The following is a 24,571-nucleotide window of genomic DNA, read 5'->3' as shown; positions in this document are numbered from 1 at the left end:
CCTTCACTGACTTCTTTCATGTCAATAGCCAATCAGCTGCCTCCCCTATTGACTGACATGCTTTCAGCCAGTAACATGTTATGACCCAGGAGACCTCGTTGAAGTGGAATTACCCAGGAAGTGCAAATGCAAACAGACAGCTCCCTTAAACTAAAGTAGTACCAGAAATCATGGACATACATGTGAGCTATAACATTTCAATTTAGATTTAAGCAGACTTTCTTGTCCATTCATTGTGCTTGCTATATAAATACAATACTAAACGAATGTTCATGGAGTTCTGTGGTCATTTCACTGTTGAGAATGGCCATTAAACCGCTGGCTGACTCCAGGGGCTTGATGTTTTATTGGGCCATCCTCATTCATGGAATAATTACAGTGTTCCATGGAAGCTCATGGTTTATCCTCTATATATACAAATATATTATCACTAGGGTGTGGTGCAACCATTGACAGCCATGATGGGATAAATAAACCTTCAATGATTATTGCCTCTGATTCCAGTTCTACTCACAGAACAGCAGATATTTCATACAGGGCTGTCACAAGGTGCTCAGAAGGCCTTTGGATCTATATTGACAACAGATTAAATTAGTCATGTTTCATGACAAAAAGTAAACACTACCAGTAAAATTTAAACATTACCTCAACCCCTTAAACAAACCCTAGCTGCCCATGGTGACCCTGCCCCTGATTGACAATTGTATGGCAGGTTTGTCATTATACTTGACTTGACAAGTCTGTCATATAAACAAATCGTCATTGAAAAGATCCCCTTGACCAGAAACACAAAATGAAATAAAAACTCTGACAAGCATCTATAAAGACATTTGTTCTCCTTTGCATAGCCCAGCTCCCCCCCCCCCCCCCCCCTCATGCCAGAGAAAGGAAGTGCACAAAGATGATTTGGTCTCTATCTCTTCAACCCACAGTTCAAACAGTATTGGTTCACTAAAGCATGTGCACAGGCTGATGTCACGTTACTCTCAGTTTCTTTAGAGAAGAAAGCGAACACGCAATCTAGAAGGGAGGACAGAACTTTGGAGTTGCAATTTGGCTTTGGCTTGCTTGACTTCTGAGGTGGTACCAGCTGAGAAAAGGTAAGGGTTTCTTTAACCTTGAGAAGGTGACTGTCTTATGAAGTGTTGACAATCCTGACTTTCATATGGGAGGGCTCAGATACTTATCTATAGAGTCATTTCTCTTGTGAAGACATATGTGTGTTTCATTTCCCACAGCACCACAGAAAGAATACTGTATAAACTCTGTGTTAGAAAAAATATCTCTGGATAAAACATAAGGGGTACTCCATTCAGGTTTGAAAGTCTCTAGTTTAACAGTTATCGATAGTCTTGATGTTGTAGGCGATGCGGCTTAGGATAGTTCCTGGAACTGAAACAATAACGATGAATCAGTAGGTCACATTTCATACTTCAATGCGTCTTCATCTTTAGTGTGTAGTTTTCCACTGTTACATCAAAGCGCATTTGTTTGAGTTTGAAGCTTGTAGTGCTTATCTCAACAATATGAAGAAGCATTTGTAAATATGAGATACTGGCAGTAAATGTTTGCACATAATAATATCGTTGAGTCAGATTTACTCCGCTTGTGTTTTCATTTGTTAAAATAAGTGTGAAAAACAAGCTAGAATTACAACAGAGCATCAACGTATTTGAGGAGATATTCTGAATTTTGATGTTTGGTTAGTATTATCTACAATTTGCTTTTCTGTTCAGAAACACAATGCTAGTATAGTAAAAAGGTAATAAATGGCAACAAATATAAATTAAACAAAAAAAAAACCATCAATACAGTAGACATTTAAATATATAACAGACTTAGGTAATGATATTTGAAAATTAGACCTAAAAGCAACATTTATTGTATTTTGTATGCTAATGTTTCTTTTTAATATTTATACTTTTTGTATTTTAGAGGATGTTAGAATTTTAGAGAATATCCAGTTGATATTAGGACTAAAACTATTTTTAAAAAAATGAATAAACCATGTTATAGGGGTCCCCGAGTGGCTCACCTGGTAAAAGCACAGCCACATGTCTTCCCTGGGGAATCTGAAGGGAGTGTTGCATTGGCTCTGGTGCTTCCATGGGTTAGGGAGGCAAAACTGGCAGGGACTGTTTCTCATCATGATACAGGAAACCCTGCTGGCTAGGCACCCAGTGAGCTTAGAACGGACACCTGCAGGGCTGGCCTTTGTCCGTCAGAGGTCGGTAGCTCGCTGACATCACTGACAGTTCCATGGGTGTAAAAGAGAAAGCTGGCTCGGTCGTGGGATCAGAGGATGCCCACTAAACCTTCAGTTCTCCTGAGCTGTGTGGGGAATTGCTGCAGTGAAGGGGAAAAAATAATTGGACAGTCCAAATTGGAGAGGAAATTGGGGGTAAATAATTGAAATAAATATTTATGGCAAGCCTGGCTCATTAACACATAGAATCTATGTATATTAAAAACTGTAACTTCTATAAACCTATATCCATTTGTAATGTAAAAAATGTACGCTGTGTTTTTTTTTTTGTGGCTAAATTTTTTTCTGGTACTGTGTTATTAAATTAAAGAAATATATACAAATTAAAATAAATAAATAAACCATGTTATGAGAATATCAATATCTTAACAACAGCTTAAACCCCTAAGGTTTATTAGCATGCATCATAATAGCCTGTTTGGAATACAGAAGTAGGGCTGTGTCGTTGATGCTTCTTTTTTTTTAAATTTTAAATTTTTAATTTTTTTTTATAAATGTAGACTTGCCAGTTATTTTTCTTATTTTCTCCCCAATTTGCACTGTCCAATTATTTTTTATTTCAACCCGGCTCACTGCTGCTACCCCCGCGCTGACTCAGGAGAGACGAAGACGGACACGTGTGCCGTCAGCCACCCACTTCTTTTGTGCTGGCCTGCCATGCAACCACCTCGTAGCTAGAGCATCAGAGGACCATGCAGCTCTGGGCAGCTTACAGGTAGTCCCGCTACAGGGGTTGCTAGTGCGCAGTGAGCCAAGGACAGCCTGGCTGACCTAGACCCTCCCCACCTGGGCGGTGCTCATCCAATAGAGCGCCGTCCCCTGGGAACTCCTGTCCACGGTTGGCAGTGGAATAGCCTGGACCTGAACCAGCGACCTTCAGGCTACAGGGCGCATCCTGCAGTTTCGCGTGGAGTTACCTTTACCGGACGCGCCACTCTGGAGCCCCTTTGTTGATGTTTCTTACAGTACAGTTTACAGTTTGTGTCGTTTTGACTCAAGGAAAAGCTTGGTAAATCTGATTCACTTCTTTTTAAGTATATAGACATATCAGTCAAATATATCAGTGTGGGCCATGTTCCCTTGTTTGGAAGTAAGAATGCTTTGGACTGTAGGGGAAAGGGTTTCACTGATCTCCAGAGAGTCATACATAACAAACAAGAGCCAGAACAAACATTTCTGTGGAGTGGGAGGCACAGATCTGATTCGAGTACATGTTTCTGTGCCACATTTATTTCACATCTCATCACACTTTACTGTAGTATACCAAGCATTATATTATGCTTTTCGACTAATCATATAGTAGAATATATGTGGTTTACCGGAGCAATACCCCAAAACGTACTGTTACCAAGCAATAATGGCACTTGAATGACATCACTGTCCTAATCCCCTTTGCATAGCCATCTGACAGTGAGAAAGAAATGCTACACAGAAAGAATGAACTGGCAAATCTTACTCCCAGTACCAACACCTTTACCATACAAACCTAAACTAAAATCTACAGTGCAAACTCATTACAAATACAAGAACTTCTGGCTCATTTCATCCGTTTTCACTTTTCTATTTCTTTGGATGGCACTTGCCAGTCATGATATCTGAGCAGAGTACATGCAAAATAGGCCATTTATATTATAGCATTGCGTGAAAACTGGGATTGTTAATACAGCCATTGGAAAACAGTCCAAAGTAAAGCATGATATTGGAGGAGATAACTAGTTTGCAAAGAGCAGGCTGCTATATCTTGGAATAATGTTTACATTGTCCACTGTAAATAACTGTCAGTGGCCAACAAAAGAGACCTCTCCTAATGTTGGTTAGGCAGAGAGATGCAGAAGAAGCAGAAAAAATGAAGACAAGAAAAACCCATTCAGAATAATAAAAAGACAACAACAAGTTTCAAGTTGCTATAATTAAGATACCAATGCGAACAAACTGTAACTACCCCAACTCTTTCAAAGGTACCGCACAAAGTAGGCAGTACAGTACGGTACTTCAGAAGTTTTGAAATCCCTCTATTAAAATCTCCTTATCTAAGTCAACATTTAGATGTTTACTTCCATTATTTTGTGAATATTGTCTTAAATGATGCACAATATTCTTAGCAATAGAACGTTGATGCGTTTCAGTGCGTCACTAGCTTTTCATTAATGCTTATTTGTATGTTAAATTACAGTTATAGCACTGTTGGACGGCAGACCGCACACATTTTCCAAATTTGTATTGAAGTATTGAAGCAGATCAAAGAGTTTTGGCACAATATAATATACAGCAGTTATTGAGAGTTACAAATAAAAGCTAAGAATAGAAGTCATTCGCAGTTGTTTATAATAATGACTGATGCCAAAATCTAAGTGCACTATTGTCCTAACTCTGTAACCCACAGAACTACAGCCTACATCTGTTTTATTATACCCTAATGAACAAAATGAAGTTGAATTTCAGTGTAAAAGCCACAGCTGCCTGACCAATCCCAGAAACAGCCTGTGACGGTTTAATAACCACTGTTTTTGCACGTTTTTGCACGTCAATAATAGTATCAGTAGTTCTTCTTCTGAGATATGTGAAAAAGTGGTGAAAGAATTCAAACTAGGACATTTGGTAAGTCTGGAAGCATGTGTTGTCATTTCACTGCTGGGCTGTGCGGACTGTTGACAACTTAATTCTGCGCAATCATGTGACACTTTGACCTTTCAACTCATCCGCTTCTATCCTAAACCCTGGGCCAATAGAGTTAAACAAGGTCACAGTCTCACATTATTTAGGATCAGGAAGCACAAACACATGGTTAAATAACACCAACGGTATCTATAAAGTTTAACCCAATAATTAAAAAACAGACATAATCTAAGTGAAAATGCATTAATCATTAATTGAATCTCTTAGCAGAATGGCCCAATTACCTCTTTTTTTATCCAGTATGCTTCTACGTTTAGTCAATTTTAATACAGGGGAAAATTCACTGTATGAGAACATACCAGCTATTCTTGGGAAGTGTTCCTCTAGCTGTTCCCTTGTTTAGTTCAGCTGTCCTTATGTTTGATGTGTACAGTATTAGTTTATAAATGATATGATGTCTATTAGGAGGCTTGTAAACAATGTGCATTTCTGAAGAAAGTGACATCATGCAAATGATATGAAAAATTACTGAAACTTTTGTGATTGCAACATGTGCTCTGGGTGGAGGTGAGCCAGAACATGGAGAGTCTTGTTTAGCGTCTGACAACCAGCATGTTGTCTGTCTATGGAGAGAGAGCATGGCGCCAACTCAACATACTTTGGAGCACAAAAAAATGAAAGTGCTTGTGAAATTTCACGAAAAGTCAAACTGCATTTTGTTTGCCAGCACTTAAGCAGTCATTAAAAAAAACAAAAAACACCACTCTCCTGACAGGATGTTTCTCGCTTTCAAACTGTATGCTGAAGTTAAGGCTTGCTACAGCTTTAGTTGTTTCTCAAGTTATAAGTTATAAGAAGTTAGCAGTTTAGCCACAATACATCTGAAGTGCTACTGTGCTGCTAAACTGATATATCAGGATGTTGCTGAAATAAAACCAAAAGTTTAATGAAACTGGTTACTTTGTGGTCTGTCCCATGTAAATTTGTACCAGCACTTACACAAAAATGAATGACACTCATTTGAAAGAAACTACTGCAAAGCAAGGGAAGCTTCACTCTTGAACATAGCAAGGGTACAGGACCATTGGGTTGGGTTCATTGTGGAATGACCTCATTAATTAAAATAAGGATGAGGGTCAGGGATAGGGTTGGGCCATTTTAAATATCCATCATGAACCTTAATCCAGTGGGGTCACATTTCTACTTGGGATCCTAGCATTTACAAACCGCTGTCGGAATTATCAGTGAATGTTGCGACAGAATCAATAAATCAGCTGCTATCAGTTAGAAAAGTTTAACACTCGGGGGTTAAACATTCCAAGGTGGATTATTGAAAATGAAGAGCGCATTTCAATTTCACACTGTCAGTAAAGTTTAGTAAAATGGGCCCAGCAAGTCTTCCATTAGGGAACTGTTGCTAATCTAACCGTGTGCGTGAAAATGTTACTCTGGGTAGAGGAGGGGATACCATCAAATTGCAAAACTAGAAATAGGCTTCTCTGTTGAGCAGACTGCACTGTAAATGTGCATGCATGTGCACTGTATTGTAAATTTAGAAAAGAGGAAGATATGTTGTGGGGAGGGGAGATGCAAGAGGACGAAAAACAAAACTGACATGCAGAAAGGAAATTATAATACACTGCACGTCTGTGAAAAGTCCAACACTGTTATATAAGAACAAAGGCTGCAGAAATAAAAATAGAGATTATTATTATTAGCATAACAGCTCCCGAGTATGTTGTTCAACTACAAATATCTACGAATCTATAACATGGTAGCAGAAAAAAGTCAGCAAAACAATCTACTTTCGGAGAGGTAATAAAATGTGTAAAAGCATATTTACCAGGTTACAAGAACTTATTCGGTTAATGGAGACAATTGTCCAGAAATGTATTAAGCAGATAATGGAAAGAATTCTTACAGGAAATGTAAAACTGTCTGGATCCACAGTCTATACAATGCATACTTGTGTTTTATCCGTTGAGGCCATTTAAAAAAAATTAAATTATTTGTTATGTCGAGATCACAAGCTCTCTGGATCTCATGGACACTCAATAGTGCTTAATATGGAAATATAAGTATCTCTATATACTTTTTTTCAAAACGATGCCAATTATTTCCAATTGGGTAGAATTGAACAATGTTGCTTATTTCATAGCTGATAAAGTTGCCACTTATTTTGCTGGGTTGAAACGCCAGTGATGAATGCTTGTACATCCACCCATTGTGCCTCCTGGGAGTTACCCTTTATGATAAGACAAAACTGTGTCTCAGTATTATCGTGTTTTCTTGAGTGGTTTTCAATGATCTATACAGCATTTCAAAAGGAAAGTGAAAAAAAAATATTGGTGAATGCTTGCATCAGTCTTATTAACTCTGTCTGCAATTTAAAATCACCATAAGGAAATGAGATGCACATTTGAACAGATTATCTTTTTTGGTGAAACAGAATACCCTCCTTTAGCTGAGCTGAGGGCTCTGGCTGGGAAAAATATATCTTCTGACCCACTTGGAATTCAGATATTAAAGTATCTTTCAAATCTCGCACTCAGAGTTATAGGGGTTAACGTGGGTTTAAATATCTGATGAAATTACTGGGCTGTCCGGTGAAGAAACAGTACAATTACAAGCTAGTATAGATAAGTCATATTAGCTACATTTCATTTATTGCCACCTTTTGACAAGCGGAAATACTTAAAGTAAAATTATTTGACAAACATTTAGATTAGAAGTCTTTATTAGTGTCTTACACAAGAATGAAAACAGACACGCTGAAGAATTGCTTGCCAGAGTCTGTTGAAGGGCGAAAATGTAGTTTATCTGTCAGCTGTCTAGTTTATTTAAAACAAATCCACACAAAGTTCTGGGGAATAGGAAACTATTATTAAAGATCTGCACTCCTTTGATCCACAGGTTTCAGTATTAGCTGTGGTTCCACCAAGGCAGGCCGAGCTTCCTCAATTAAACTATATCAATCACCTCTCTGATATGTGGGAGTGTGTGTAAGACTGGTGGTAAGATAACCTACAGCTTCTGCCAGCTCTTCTAGTGCTGCAGCATGAGCAAGCTTAACTGATTAAGGAGGAGTTCACTCTCTGCAAATAACTGCATAGTGTAGGCAGACTGTACAGCAGTGTTAATAATTAAAACATGTTAACTTGAGTTGTTCCAGTTCCATGTGACTAGCATTGCTTTGCATTTATAGTTATACTAAATACTGCAGTTACAGTTAGAGTTACTACTGAAAGCATTTTTAATGCAGTTGCAGCTACAGGATAAGCGTCTTAATATTTTCATTTTTACGTTGTTACTACAATGCATTGATTGTAGAAATGCACTGCTTGCAGTTAAACTTCACTCTGCAGTTAGCCATTTATTGTTCATTCATTTTAGTGAAGCAGTTAGTTCAGAGGTTAGTGTAAAATGTCATTAGCTGTGTTATAGCTCCAGTCCAGTGCTGCTGTGCCTTGCTTAATCCTTGTGATTCTTATGGTCTCTCTGCTTGGTATTTTCCAGGAATCAGCGCTTGGAGAAGACAGTAAAAACAACCCCCTCCTCCCACACATGTTTGGCTTTGCAAAGGGAGTTTGCTAGTTCTAACTGACAGCATTAGCACTGTGAGTGCAGAGGACAAAGCAGAACATTCTCACTATGCATGTACAGAGAAACACGACAGGCCCCAGAGAATGGAAGGAGCAGCAGAACAGCCTTTAATAACCTTTTTCCAACAAACTGATTCATTCTCGGTTTTGAATTACAGATCACAGAACAGGACAGGGAAGCTTCCCTTACTGGATTGCTTATTAGCTTTTCACAATCTCCCCTGATGGGGGAAGACATGTTCAAAAAGGGGACTTTATTAACGCTTTAGGAATATTTGATTGTGGAGTATATTGGAAACGAGTGTGAATACGGATTGCTCTGGACAAACTTGTGAATAGATCGCTGGGATTTTGTTAGCAGAAAATGAACTACAACGAAACTTGCGAATCGAATTTGCTCAAGGACTACATCCATTTCATTTACGCGGTCACCTACACTGTGATCCTGGTGCCCGGGCTGATTGGTAACGTGCTGGCACTTTGGGTGTTCTATGCATATGTTAAGGAGACCAAGAAAGCTGTCCTCTTCATGATGAACCTGGCCATTGCGGACCTGACCCACGTGCTTACCCTGCCCCTTCGAATATACTACTACCTGAGCCACTACTGGCCTTTTGGAGAGTTCCTCTGCATGTTTTGCTTCTACCTAAAGTATGTCAACATGTATGCCAGCATCTTCTTCCTTGCCTGCATCAGCATGCGGCGATGTATGTTTATCATCTACCCGCTGAGGTACAGTGACACCAAGGGCAGGTTTGACGTTTACCTCTGCATCGGGGGCTGGGTTTTTGTCTTCTTGTCCTGCCTGCCTTTTCCTCTGCTGAGGCAAAGCTCAAACAACTCGACTTCCTTCAACGAGTGCTTCGCAGAGCTCCCAATGATGAGGGTCAGTATGGCGACGGGAGTGACCATGATGACCCTGGCTGAACTGATGGGCTTTGTGCTCCCACTCGTGGTGGTCCTCACCTGCTCCTGGAAGACAGCCATGTGCCTGCGCGAGAAGAAATATGTGCTGCAGGACAGCGGCGAGAAGCGCAAAGCCTTCAAGATGGTGCTCACGTGTGCCATCGTTTTCCTGGTGTGCTTTGCCCCGTACCACATCAGCTTCCCTTTCCACTTCCTGGCGGTGTCGGACGCAGTGTCCACCTGCAGCGTGAAGAAGGCCATCCTCAAGCTGCACCCTGTCACCCTGTGCCTGGCCAGTCTGAACTGTTGCCTGGATCCTGTTATGTACTACTTTACCACAGACGAGTTCAAGAGGAGGCTATCTTGGCAGGAGCTGCCAGAGACTTTTCACCTTCATAGAAAGTCCTCTTGTTCATCGAAGAAGACAAACCCCTCTGAAGTTGGCTATTGGAGAGATGCCCCAGGATGAAGTAACTAATGACAGTCTGTAAAGCAATTCAGTATACTGAGATTAAATATTCAACCCAATTAAAAAAACCAAGTCTGAGACTCGCTTCCCCCAGGGCTCAAGTTGTTTTTAACCTTATACTACATTTTGTCTAGCACAGTGGGCATTTAATTAGATGGTCCACATTGGGGCAATCACAATGAAGTATAGCATATTTTAGACTCAGTCAACTTAAGGTTCACTATCTATTGCTCTGTCAAAACACATGCATAAACACACATTGCTTTTTCTATGGCTTTGCATCTATGCTTCCTTTTGTTGACATTTTTTTTTCAACAGCCAATGAAACTGCCAATGAAAATTAGTTTATTTCTCTATTCCAGTTCAGTTCAATACATAGGGCTGCTAAGTCTACCCTTATAAATCTGTTATTTTAATCTGTTGTGTTTTTTTTTCAGATACATATATTTTTTATGCAAGTGTATTAGCTGGGAGGAAAAAATTTAATAGGATTAAAACTGCAGGCAGCTAACATTTTATTTTATACTGATTCATGAATTATTTAAATGAAGGAACATTTGTCTGTGAATTTTCGAGAAATGATTTGTGTTACATGTTAACTGTCTAGAACTAAAGTACTTATTTTTTGTGGATGGCATGAATCATTTGAGATTTAAACAACTCTGTATTATCTCAGCATAACGATGTGGAAGTAAGAGTCCCATTGCATTGCAGTTTGGTCTACTCAAGATTTCCTTACAGTATCACATTAGTTAAAGTAGGCAAACCACTGAGATCAGATATTACCAATTAAGCTCACAGTAAATCCTGGAGTGGCTCAAACCATCATTCAACAGTATTGTAGGTAGATCACTGTCACATAAAGCAATATCCCTGTTGTATACATAAACACGAAGCTTTGAGAAAGTGCACCAGGCCAGCACAGACAGCAACCTTGATGTTTACACAGACAACGATACAGCAGTCGCTGGAATGCACTTTTTAGAAAGGTTTAACAGACGTGCATTAGAGTTGCTCAACATTAATTACTTAAAAAAAAAAAGAAAAAAAAAAAGGATTTTATAAGACTTTAATACACTGTTACCAGCTGTGGCAAATCTTAGATCTTACACATGTGTTTAATTAAAACATGCCTATTTGAATAGTATGTGCTTCCTGGTAGTCTCCCACATAGCCCCTGAAGAAAATAACACAAGTGTCGTTCAGCAGGAAGAAGACACACAAGTAGCAGAGTAGAACTAGACATCTACAAAACTTGCACAAAAGGTGCATTATTTTAACTAATCTTAGCAATTGTGTCAACAAAAATACCACACTGTTTATTTTATTTTTATTTTTATTTTTTTGTGTTGTTTTGTCTTTGTTAGGGAAGCACTGCAACATATATATCCATAAAAGATATCAGTCTTAAATAAAAACTGAAGCCCCAGAAATTAAATACTATAATGAATTGTTGCATTTTCTGTGATTAGCAGAAAATGATGTTCATTAATACCTTTCAAATAATCAATTACACATTTACCATAACTTTAACTATAAAATACATCTTTTGTAAGTCTTGTAAGTCTATATGATTTAAATCCAACACAGTATTGATCCAGAGAGCTGTGCACTGCCCTTAGTGAGCTGCATCTGTGAAGTGGTTTTTCTTTGTGATATATAGCATGTAATATTTTGTATCAGACATAGCAGCCAACAACAGGAGCACCCGACAAGGGTTATTTAATAGGTATTTCATTTCTATTTAAACACTGTAAATATATGTCTGTCTGTGATGTTAAGGTTTATGTTTCCTATAAATATTTAAATAATAATAATAATAATAATAATAATAATAATAATAATAATAATAATAAAAAGCTTAATTGGGTGTGGTTATATTATTTTTTTCTTTCTGTTAATATTTCATATTTTGTAAATGTTGTCTGGCATTTTTTTTAATGATTAGATTAAAAAAAAAAAATTCCATTGTCCAATTATGGTTAGATTTTGGTAGACATTAGTGCTCTGTGGTGCAGTTATTTCGCTGTACATATCCCAGTAGACTCAACGGGGGTGTTTCTCACATTTGGTATCAAATGAGACGATCTGATATAACTGCAACGAAAACAGATTTCATCTGAAACCAATGAAGATGTTTTTTTTAAAACAAAGTAAAGGCTGGATTGTATTCTGTTAAACATCCTGTTATTCATTAAGCAATTGCAGGACCACAAAGTACAATAGTTCTTTCGTGCCAGAAATGTGTTACATGACCTGCTTCTGATCTATTTTTATGACCCAATATTGTAAGGTAAAACTTTATCGAAAAATGCATGCTAGATATTTCAATAGGGAGATTAGAAATTTGCAACTTGTGTAATTCATTTTCTGATCCTAACTGATTGTAAAAAGAGCCTAGGCTAAATTCCTACATGTATGCCTTGCAGCTGAGCCTGCTAGCACTTTCAATGAGAAAAGGACAATTAAATATATAGACAGATATACAGAATGCACTAGGTGTAGCAAAAAAGGCCAGAAACTAAACTTTTCACATAAACATACTCTGATTTACATGGATAACACAGTAATATAATTACATTATTTCGTTTTTACATAATATATATATCCCTAAGGGATTCCCTTATATATATATATATTCCCTCGCCACTTACAATTGTTAAACCCAAGAAGACATCAAACAACTTACTCTGTGTCTTGAGTTTGGGGAAAGATCTAGTAATCTGCATTATCTCAGAATTAAGTGACATCATTTATGTCTGAAACACTCAATTGTTAAGTTTAAAATAATTAAAAGCAGTCCAAAAAAAGTTGACTAACATGAGCTAACCAGTGAAGCCAACATTTTCAATATTTTTCTACTCTTCTTTGTTTCATTTTACAAGCACACCAGTTAAAACTTCCTCCTTTGTTGATTGAAACTCAGATAGCCCTTTATCATCTGTTTCAGTTTCACTGCGACTACATACAGTTTAAACTGAACTACAGCAAGAAGTGTTGCTTCATCAAGCTTCCCACCATTAAACACTACATTAACAATCAAGATAAAACATTTCAAAATATACAAAAGCACATCTTTAAGTAGAGAACACTCTGCTTTGAATCTGGTTTTAGTTACTAAAGATGTTGAATTGTACGGCTGCAACTCGTAGGGAGAGCTTAAATCTCCATAGGATTTAACACCTCTTGCCCAGAGCAAGCACCTGATAGAAGGTCTTGACTGGGTATGTGTATAATCAGAATGTTGCAACAGTGTCCTGTTTTGTATCTAGAAGAAAGAATTTAGAAAGTATTGTTCTGTAACTTTCTGCAAATGAGTCACTGAAACTGCAACGTGTTAGTATGTAAAGGCTCAAGTGACAGCAATACTAATACAGTTGATCTTTAAAATGTTACTTCTTCATTCAAATATTTAAACATTTCATTTGGACCCACCAGCTAATCAATATTTTTTAATTTGTTTCACAGAGCTGTGGGTTTCATAGAATGTATATACATATGGTTCTGCCCAGTTTGGTTCATTGCTAAAGATTAAAGCACTTGTCTGCTAGTTTCACAGATACTGTAATTATTAATGTTGGACTACCAAAGAATGATACTTTATTTTTCTTACAGGCTAATTTTACAGTGCCACAATACATATCTTGGTGGTATATGGTCCGGACAGCAAGTTTTTTTTTTTTTTTTTGTACAAACATTACTTTCTAGCAGTGTATGTGGGAGATAAGATTTTAAACAATATGCGTGAAATCACCAACTGTCATTTTCTTATTTTATTTGATACTTTTCGAGCTGTTCTTTCCTGCTCCGGCCCACAAACCAGAATAGCTCATTACATAGAAGCAACTTTATATGTTACTGAAGAATGTGAAAGGTCACATCTTAGTTTAGTTCACAGAACCTTTGCACAAAGAATGCCACGGACAGACCGAAGGCGTTATCTATCTTGTGTCCCTCCAAAACAATATGCTTCGGGCTTGAACTTTTCACTGTTTATGTTTAACGAGTGCCCGAGTACTGTAATCAGTCACTCACCTTTTAGAGGAATTTGTTTTTAGCTTCTGTGGGCTCTTTGTTGAAACGTCATGAAAATATTTTCAGGCTTTGCTAGCTTTTACACACACTACCAAAATAATAGCTGATCAACAAATGTTGAAACCATGGGATTTTTGCACATTATACAAGTTGTTTATGTAGGGTATTATTGTGATAACTTTGTACTAAATCAGCTACTTCCAGCATGACCTATGTGGTCAGAGGTACAGAACACATGCAAGCTGGATATCAAGAGTATATTACAACCCGTTTTATCAGCACAGTTCCCCCGAAAGTTGCAGGTTCCCATCTGAATTGGTTCTAGCAAATCAGAAAGACCTGAAGTCATCTTGTACTTTTAATTATTCTATATGAGCCACCTGGGTCCTCATTGGAAAATTAGCAGGCTGTAAAATGAATGACATCTAACTTGTGTGCACTCAGCATCTACCCAGTCAGTCAGCAGCAGTTTAATCCAGCTGATCAGAAATGAAGATCAAAAATGAAATGAGGAAACCTCTGAAACAGTCAACACGGTTCATGATGTTTAAATGAAGAACTGAGTCAGCTCAAACCTCAACTGCCTTTCAAGGTCAATGGTAACAACACCACTGGAATTATGATACTACAAAAATATGTTCCAATAATAATAAAATAAGAACAGTCGCAACATACCGGTATATCAAATACATTACATAGCCACCAGGGGTCAGGATATGCAGAAAAATCACTTCCTTTATTTAGCTTTGCCAGTTGCCATGTTGCAATCTAACTTTGGAAATCGTGTACAGGACATTGCATTGCATTTCAAAGCTTTTATCCACCAAAGGGCCGCACAACACACTGAGCACAATGTACTTTTCTTTCTGAAACAGCAGACGACTGCAAAAGTGGTGCATTGAAAAAAATAAAATAAAACTCTACACCACATGCTGTACGTTGGTGCAGGTGAGCTGTGGGCTTACTGGAAAAAGTGTTGAGAGGTGCAGCTGCACAGGAAACAAGTTTTTTTTGTACTACTACAAACAATGCAAAGAAAGATAGATGAAGGCAAACAGATGCAGCTACAGTGATACCGTTGCGCAAGTTCTCACTTGTGTCAGCAGCTCAGGATGAGGGTATGTATGCAGTGTGATCTTGTCAAAGGCAGAACCGCAGTGGCAGAGCTGCAGAATTGTTTCACTGTCTGTCTAGTCTATGGAGATACTAACCAAAGTGTCACATTTAGAATACAGTCTAGACCGAACAAAAAAGATTTGAGCAGTTTAGGTATAACATTTTTTTTAATCATTGTTAAGGCAGATATTTTTTTATGTTTTTATTTTTTTAAATCAATTTTGAGTATTATAATTCTGCCAACATGTGGTCAAATGCCTGCTTTAACATAATGAATATATATATATATATATATATATATATATATATAAAAACACCCAAATGTAGTGTAATGAATCATTCAACCCTATTCTGAGATAGTTCAAAGACTAGGGTTATTAATAAAATATGAATGCCCTGAACCAAAGCAAGTTCAGACTACAATAGTGTGATTGAGAACAAAAACAAAGCATTCCTGGGTGCATAATGTAAGGGGAAATTACATCAGTGGCAATATGGTATGTAAACATTGACAAGGGTGCCATCAGGCAAAAACCTAAGAAGTTACATGACCTCAATATGGAAGTCAACGTCCACTGACAGGGTTAAAAATACCCACAATGGATGATGGGGTTTGGTCTTTTCACTTTCCTTGATGAAAATACAAACTGACATCCACATTGGATTATGAGATACAAGCTGTTAAAGATGCATTGATGTTTTTTGCACAATTCTGTGCAAAAAAAGTGCCTCCTATTTTCTGTTCTGAATGCCCCTTTGTCTAATCTCCACTTGTAACCCTTGGTCCTGGTTTCTTTTTTCAGGTAGAAAAAGTCCCTTGGATCGACATTGTCAATACCTTTTAGAATTTTGAATAAGGTCACCGCGTAGTCTTCTCTGTTCAAAACTGAATAGATTCAGTTCTTTCAGCCTGTCTCCATGACATGTCTTTTAAACCTGGAACAATTCTTTTTGCTTTTCTTTGCACTCTTTCTAGAGCAGCAATGTCTTTGCCAGTGAGGTGACCAGAACTGAACACAACATTCTAGATGAGGTCTTACTAATGCATTGTACAGTTTTAACATTACTTCCCTTGATTTAAATTCACCACTTTTCACAATATATCCAAGCATCTTGTCGGCCTTTTTTTTTTTTAATAGCTTCCCCACATTGTCTAGACGAACACATTTCTGAGTCAACAGCTTTTTAAATAAATGTGTCAATTGAAATTAGCGTGCTTAGGATCAAATACTCTTTACCAACAGCAGAAATTTACAGAACTTGACCTGTAATGGCAAAGTGTTAATTGGAATTTAACAGCATAAACTGGGCTGGGGACAAAAATAGGTGCAGAACCTATTCTAGCTTGATGTTGTAGGACTTCTGATCTTTGAGAATGCAACAAGAGTATATTTATATACTTTTTGATATACTTTGTAAATTACTTTGATCAGTTCATGCCGCTTATACTGCATAACTGAGTTATCAGCACCCTCTAGTGACACCGAAAGATACTGCAATCAAGGAGCAGAATAGTTCATTTCTATTCACAAGAGGGCACTATCTCAACATACATAATACATTATGAAGCTACATGTTACAAAAGCACATGTAATATTGGGCTTCAAAGGCAGGGAACAGATCTCAGTAATCACAAAACAAGGAAGTGCATGGTGGGTACAGCAGTGTGTTGATCGTCTAAGAAACACAACAGTAATTTGTATTAAGAAGAAAAACACCTTTAGAAGGCTCGGAGGGTTTTAGAAGTTTTTTTTTTTATTTATTTATTTTTTATTTGTAAATGTACAATTACAAAGTGATGTCTTACACAGCCGTATCCTTGTGTACTTTTCCTTTATTTCTTCAAACACAGGCAAGACATTCAGTTTAAACCCTCTTTACTGATTGTTCATCCTTGCACAACAGACTACTTTGATTTCTGAATGTTAAATTAAACGCCATTTAAAAAGGCTCTTAGCAGTAGCAATAAAACACATACCAACTCATGCTGTGCAGATGCCAGTTTTAGTGATTAACCAGAACAGACAGGAAAAGGAAAATGCCATCTTAGTAGCTTAGTGCTACAGACAGTACCACTGCTTTATATCAAATCGACATTTACCAATCCTCTTAATGCACAACAGGCAATTGCTTCAATTGCACTGGCATTTTGCATTCAAGCCTTACATATCACAATGGGCACGGCCTACAAAGACCCTTTTCCAGACAAAAATGAAGTGGTCCAGATGGACATATGGACTATTTCTTTATAAAAGGTGAGCTTCCACTGAAGATGCACTTCTCACATTGCTTAGAGTTCCTGTTCCCTATCCAAAGGGTGGTAAAATGTTTCAAAATAGGGCCATATCATACTTTAAACATAACAGCACTCAGAAACACTAAAGTGGTACAGATAATAAACATAGCCCCATGTTTCTAAATAGTTTGTGTGCAAGACCTGTAAGACTTAAGCAACAAGTCTCCCAACTAATAAAAGGTAGCAATGTAGTCAACTGGTCTTTAAAATGACAGGCTTTCATAGCAGGATGTGTACTGTTACCCCTGGCATTTGCCTATTTGTTTAACTGCAGAAGCAGTGAACATTTACATTACAGTTTACAGAGTGGAACAGAAATCGATAATCAAAAAATGGAGTTGTACATATAGTCTTGTAATTAGTAGATCTAGTAAAACAGTTAAGACTATTTTCACTGCTAAAGCTAGTATTTTCTCATTAACATACATGCCAATGAATTTGAACAACTACAAAGACACTAGTTTGCTACGGCCCCTTTCAATTACACATATATACACCTTCAACCAGAAGCCACACAACCATGTCTGCTGAATTTAAATTTCATAAGACTGAACTGAAAGTACACAGCATTTTATTGTCTTACAATTCTATTTCATCTGATTGTTTATTTTAACAAAATAATGTTAATACAAGTATAGCAGTTCTTTTCAAAGTTATAAGAGAGAAAAATCTAAATCCTGCTACAGAAGGCACATGTGATATACAACATGCTTAGGACATTTTTGGGACTCAAGCTAAATATTTTCACTCTAATATACTCCAAGATAGTATTATCTACAGTAACCTTTTACACTGCTCCACTCCTAAAAAAAAAAAAAAAAAAAAAAAAAAGTTATATATAACTGAACCTGTTGGGGAAGCAAACACAATCTCCCTAACTTCTCTATTACCAACATTTAAATATCAGGTCATTTTCTGAACCGTAAAAGCCAAGCAATTTGTTTTTATAAACTTGAAAGTTACTATATAAAATGAAGACAGCGCTAATAATTTTGAAATGCTATGAAAATGTGAGAAAATGAACACAACAAAAATCTTATTCACTGCTACAAAAACACTTAACAGAAACAAAAAAGGTTGACCCCTCTCACCACTATAAAATTAAACAAGCCCGAACTGAGAGTAAATACAAACTGGAAAAAAATCTCCTGTTTATCCACTGAATTTCAGTAAACAAGTAGCAGGGTTGAAGAACTTAGGTTAACTATATGCACAAAAATGACACTGCTTTTCAGCTTAAAGCAGATTTTGACACTATGCCCAGACCCACCCTCCCCGTCTTCATTCCACTCCCTTCCCCCTCCAGCTAAGCAGACGGAACCTTCTTTCCTCCGGTCTGCTTCACTCAGGCTCTGCAGATTCTGGTTTCAGTAACAAACTTGTTCTCGAAATGCCTGATCTTGAAACAATTTCCGAGTGAGCGCTTCTGGATACCTGTGGAACAATGAAGTCAAGCTGTAGATTTACTCATTTTATTTTCCAATGAACATCAGGACTAGTAATCTATTTGTATTGACTACACAAAAAAGGGAAGATTTTTTTATCTTTTTAAAGAAGATAAAAGGGTCACCGTTACAAATGGTTTATCCATTAATAGAAGTTCACATTCCTTTTGCCCAGGGACTTCAGAAATCACTCAGTAGAACCCTTCAGGGATATCAACATGATGTTTGTCCTAAGCCAACTTTACCTATGATGTCACTCCTGCGCTGCATTCTGTAAGTGTCCTTGCCCTCACAGAGCTCATAGATATAGGAACCCAGTTCTGAAACGTCATCAATTCGTTCGGTCACTACCAGGTCCTCGTGAATCAAGTACGTGTTGTACGAAGCAGTCTATACACAAAAAAAAAAAAAAAAGTTTCTCAGCTGCATTTTAGAATGTTTGCATCTTCCCCTACATAAAGGTGCAATCAAGAATCCTGCCTTATAATTCAATATCAAGAGAAAGCCACTCAAGTTACCTATAAATCAGTCTAATTTCTATAGTTTTATAAATGAAGACTTCAAGCACATGGAGAAAGCAGATAAAACTTTGCTCTGTTTGTCAGGGTCACAAAATGTACTGAAATCCAGTACTCACAAAATGCATAAACTCATTAAATATACACAAATACATTTACAAACCATTAATTGTAGAAAGAGGTCCAACAAATCCCGAGGAGGCATAACGACAGAGGTGTTCAATGGAATCACATAGCAAGTGTCTAGCTGCAGATCCAGATAGGCAGTCAGTTTCTGGAACACAAAGCAATAATTTTGCAATATTTAATTGACTGAAATGTGTCAGAGACATTTAGCATGTTACGGTTAGATTATTTACCCGATCAAAATCGTGGAGAATGGCTGCTGGGTCTGTTTCAGCAAACTCTGGAACAGGAACGTTGATAATGGCCACGTTGTCCCTGATCTCAATATTCTCATCAATCCTGGGCAGGTAATAGGGCTCCCTGGTTTCCATAGGTTCTGGCAAAATATTGCTGTCCATTTCAGTGAAGTGCATTCCTCCATGGTACAACTTATGCTAGAAGAAAATACACAATTGTGATCTATAAATTGAGATATACAAGCTGAATATCAATCAACCATGCAAAGAAGCACCCTTTTGTAAAACCTTACAAGCTTTTTGAAAAATAGGATGCGTTTTTGACCAGCTCATCATGTTGGTCATCCTCTATACATAAGCTCAGGCATGGGTGATATTCTAAGGTGTGTGCTGTATTTTTTGATGGTTTGCATTTCAATTTGATATACATGTATGTCATTTTAATCTACATTTGTCTACAATTAGGTGTGAATGTTTGCAAAAACGTGGGCAATATAATCAGGGCAATTTCCACAATTCCAGGCAATACTTTTAAAAATCTGCACTTAAAAGTTCCTTGTATTTATATTTGGATTTGTAAAAAGTATTATTAAATGCATGTTTTAAATAGGGACCACCTTACCTTGGGAATGAAGTACCTGTAGATGCAGGCACCACCAACAATAAGTCCAGTTAAGATAAATGCAAGCCCAAGCAGGGTCAACAAGCATCTCCCAGTGGAGTGCTCATTGGTGTACACAGATGCAATTTCTGGATCCTGCAACAAGGACATTTAAACACTCTGAATTATATGTAAAAAATGTAATGGCAAATCAAATTTAAGAAATACACAATGGCAAAATCAAAAAAGGACTCCACTCCCAGCTTTCTTCTTGATAGCACCTGCTTCTTTTATCTCAAAACACGGACGAGGTACACGTAGCAACTGTTTTCAAATTAATCTGGCACAAAAACAGTGACATTTTTGGCACACTCTCTCATATTATATATATATATATTATATATAAAAATGGTAGACAATGCCTTCTATATTTATCTTGCTCATTTCCTATACATTTTTTAATGTGGTTACTTTGATGTTCCAAAATATACCACAATTACTAAAGCAGGCTTGCTACTGCTGTTGCATGTGCTGCAGGTGACACACTCACCAAAAATATTGTTTACTGTAACCACCATTCCTAAGACAGCACTATACATAGTGTGTGTGTACACACACACACACACACACATTATATCAGCAAGAGTTTGTGGCAGTATATGAATAAAATCCATTTGAATGAATGTGACAGAACATATTTACGCAGTCCTGGCAAATAAATAAACCGAAAAATGTACTTAAATATTAAAAGCATAGCACTGATCCAAAAAAATAAATAAATAAAATCCATTCTCCTGTACAACAGTTAATGCAGAACTGTTTAATTGGTAGCAGAACTAGATGTTTGTCATGATTAAGCTCTTTCTTCAGCTTCTGATGAAAATCAGGAGGTTTTTCTGATTAAAGTCCTTTTGTTTCTGTTTTTTTAAGGAAGTACACAGATGATATTTGGGGATCCCACAGTGATTTACTAGATCTTCCACAGGAAATAATTTAGAGTAGCAAGTTCAGTGATCAAGCCATCTTGTCCATAAGAGCTGAACTGTTTAAAGAATAATTTTGCATGGCATCATTCTCATATGCTTCTCAATTAATCTTTACTATACTAATGATTCAGGATCAAAGGAAATGCTGCAAATCTATTACAATAAATGCATTACAATACAAATAGTAAAAGATCGCCTACATGTATCACGGTTTTTGTAAAACTCGCCCAACCCTAATATTCTCCTTATCAATCAATTCATAGTTCCCCTGTTCTGCAAGCGTTTTTTTTTTTTTTTTTTTTTTTTTTTTTTTAGTAAAGAGGCAACAACTCAGTATCAGTGCAACTTTGAGAGATCGATTGCTGCTAACCCGCATTACTTCGTGACGAGACTAAACTCCCAAACTAACTATACCAATCTGGAACGATTTCAAAAGGTATTACACTTGACACCAATAGCAGATGGAAGCATGTCACGTGTCTTTTCCCACCAGCCAGTTTTGACATAATACTTCTGTCCATCAGCCCAAAAAAAGCTTTGGAAGTGCTATGAATATAAATCGTGACAAATGTAGCCTATTTTTAATTTTTGTTTTGTATACATTTGTGAAATAAAATAAAAAAATAAACAAACACCCCAAAAGTTAATTCCACATATTCACCCGGCTTTTTTTGTTTGTTACAAAAAGTTATGCATAGAGAGATTTCGTTTGCAGTAAAGTAGGGCGATCCAAAAAAAAAAAAATTCCAAACTTGAAAACGAAACCAATTTCTAGGGATTATGCCAAATTTACGGCATTGTAATAAATCTAAATTAGGATTAGAGGTAATTATATTACTGCTAAGTGGGTCAGTACTCAAAAGGCTATAAATCACATACTTATTGTAAGTAATGGCATTGACTGTGTTCCCTTATATTAGTGCGACTGTTCAAACAATATTAAAGTCAAATACATACGTGGAAAAAGAGAACATTTATCTTCCGGGATACACAGGGTGCATTCATTGCACGACTCCTCTTATATAACTGAACAGTCCATGCACTATAATATACGCAAAATCACCTGAGAACACATCCACGATACAATTACAATGAATCACTGTACCTGTACATATTACTTGCAATGCTTCTGATCACTCCAGTCACCACGACGACATTATGACATACATGATGTATTGTAACACGCTTTTAACAGGGGAAGTCGATACTAAACCATAGTCGGAAAACGTGTTTGCGTTGCATTTACAGTATTTATTTATTTATTTATGTATGCATGTCAGCAACAGCTACAAGGCCCGGCGTTTGTCTCTGTCCACCAAAAAAAAAAAAAAAAAAATGAAATAGAAAAACATGAACACGTCCATACCTTTTCAGCAACCTGCGCCTCGCCATCTTTTACAATGCCTTTGTGTGCCAGCAGAGAGTTGAAGGCGATTTTCACCATCTTTACAGAGTTTGTTTTTCACAAATTGCTCGAAGAATGTCGTTTCTTTCAATAGCTTGCGCAGTTCTCCTGTGACGCAATTTTTGTTTGCAATTCCCCTTCTTCTTTAAAGCGGAAGCCCCCCCCCCCCCCCCAATCCCCGGCTTCATCGAATCACGTGATGTCGCTGTTCTTGTATCGTAATAGCTGCGTTTGCAGATCTAGGGGGTGCGGTCACGGAGATCATTCTGCGCAGATTCTGTGCATAATCTGACCATCTCTTAAATGATTTGCTAAATTTGTCAGATTCTGCGTAGAATCTGCGCAGAACAATCTCTGTGACCGCTAGGTGTTTATGTAAAATTTGTATTAAAAAAAAAAAAAGAAAACAAAGATGCGGCATTATTAAATAGATTTTAAATATATATTGTTTCCGACATAGTATTTAAAACAAAAAAATGGGTCAAAGTTTAAGGATATTTTCCTTGAGGAATTATCACTTTTTGACGTCACTACTGTGGTATTGGTATTTTTTTCGAATGGTTCAGGATGCAAATATAGCCTTCATCTTTATATATATATATATATATATATATATATATATATATATATATATATATATATATATATATATATATACCCCAATCTTTATTATTTATTAATTTCTATTGTTAATAATTGGACAATACAACAGATAAAATGATACATGTACAGTAGCGCAACTTTCGTAACTTATTCCATTCCAGCCTATTTTTACATTATAAATGTTATTTTAGTTTGTTGGTTAAATAAATTATGGCTTTTAAAACATTGCAACAAAACTATAAGTGTAACAATTGTGAGAATGTTGTTATGCCCAAGAGGTTACTAGGGACAATACAACAAGTGGATATTACCAACGGATACAGCAACGAAGAATCGAAACTGAATGTGTTTTCTTCAAATATCATAAGAAAAGTAATTTTTACTGTTTTTTTTTTTTTTTTTTTTTTTTTTTTTTTCCATTTAATTGGAATTATTTTGAAGAATGAAAATAGAAAATACGCTTATTAGCCCAATCCCATTAGTGCAAATGTGCCAGTGACCAACACACTATAGCACAGTAATAATAATAATAATAATAATAATAATAATAATAATAATAATAATAATAATAATAATAATACGATATAATTTAAAAGTAGCAACAGCAACACAATTTAACATCATCATTTATTTGCCTGACCCAGTCAACACCTTTTAAACAGCAGAGATGTTTTTGTCTATCAATCAGCAGTTCTTTGCAGAAATCTGTCTTCTCTGGTTACAAAAGTGGCTGAGTATTTTGCCTAGTCTGCTGATAACCACAACGAAATGTAGAAGATTTGCAAGGGCAGCTTTTGAATAAATCTGGCTGCAGCCTGTTCATTACATTTCACCAACTGAGAGGTCAGTCCTGGCCAACAGTCATCTTCACATTGTCTTGTGGGGTGGGATGTGGGGGTGGGGTGTGTGGGGGGGCACAACAAGTGAACTAATAATACGGACATGGTAAAATAATCTTGCAGTGTTCTGCAAGATTATTTTACAAAGCCTTAAACCAGTTGGATGTGATTATCAGGGGAAAAGGTTAGAAACTCACATGATGGGATTAATGCCAAGCCTGCTCATCTTTGATCTCTCTACCATAGGGCTCCAGACAGTGGCTGTTCCTCATTTACATTGTATTTGAAGACAGTTCTAGTGTTTCATATTTCTGTGTATTGTATGTATGTATGTATATGTGTGTGTGCCTTAAAAGATTTGTGTTGTAATCCATAATGTAGATCAAATTGCAATACATCATGATATTCTGAAACATTCGATCCTACAATTTATGTTTCCTACTACTACACTGAACATAAATGTATACAAACTTGTATTTTCATCTGTTTTCTGCATTATAAGTGAA

The 24,571-nt window shown here is 36.9% G+C and overlaps 2 protein-coding genes across 3 annotated transcripts in view; one reads left to right on the top strand and one right to left on the bottom strand.

Annotated features, from left to right (window-relative positions):
- LOC121295767 (probable G-protein coupled receptor 174) overlaps window positions 1-11,653 on the top strand; it is a 28,485-nt gene extending 16,832 nt beyond the window's left edge. The window contains exons 2-3 of one of the 2 annotated variants that reach the window (XM_041220789.1): window positions 991-1,100; window positions 8,399-11,653. In XM_041220789.1, coding sequence (XP_041076723.1) covers window positions 8,849-9,859 — 1,011 coding nt within the window. In that variant the 5' untranslated portion in view covers window positions 991-1,100; window positions 8,399-8,848 and the 3' untranslated portion in view covers window positions 9,860-11,653. The remainder of the gene's footprint in view (window positions 1-990; window positions 1,101-8,398) is intronic. The other variant, XM_041220790.1, reaches the window with a different exon arrangement.
- A 5,092-nt stretch (window positions 11,654-16,745) lies between these two features.
- Window positions 16,746-22,764, bottom strand: LOC121295620 (integral membrane protein 2A-like). The gene is made up of 6 exons (XM_041220501.1): window positions 22,585-22,764; window positions 20,254-20,388; window positions 19,629-19,829; window positions 19,433-19,543; window positions 18,997-19,141; window positions 16,746-18,740 (listed from the first exon to the last, which is right to left on the bottom strand). The coding sequence occupies exons 1-6, from the start codon at window positions 22,660-22,662 to the stop codon at window positions 18,652-18,654; spliced, it is 759 nt and encodes a 252-aa protein (XP_041076435.1). The 5' UTR covers window positions 22,663-22,764; the 3' UTR covers window positions 16,746-18,651.
- Window positions 22,765-24,571: the final 1,807 nt, after the last annotated feature.

This window comes from Polyodon spathula, chromosome 20, assembly GCF_017654505.1.
Source record: "Polyodon spathula isolate WHYD16114869_AA chromosome 20, ASM1765450v1, whole genome shotgun sequence".
In the NCBI taxonomy this organism is placed as follows: Eukaryota; Metazoa; Chordata; class Actinopteri; order Acipenseriformes; family Polyodontidae; genus Polyodon; species Polyodon spathula.
The sequence above is the reverse complement of the archived record's forward strand: the minus strand, read 5'-3'. Positions and strand labels throughout refer to the sequence as shown.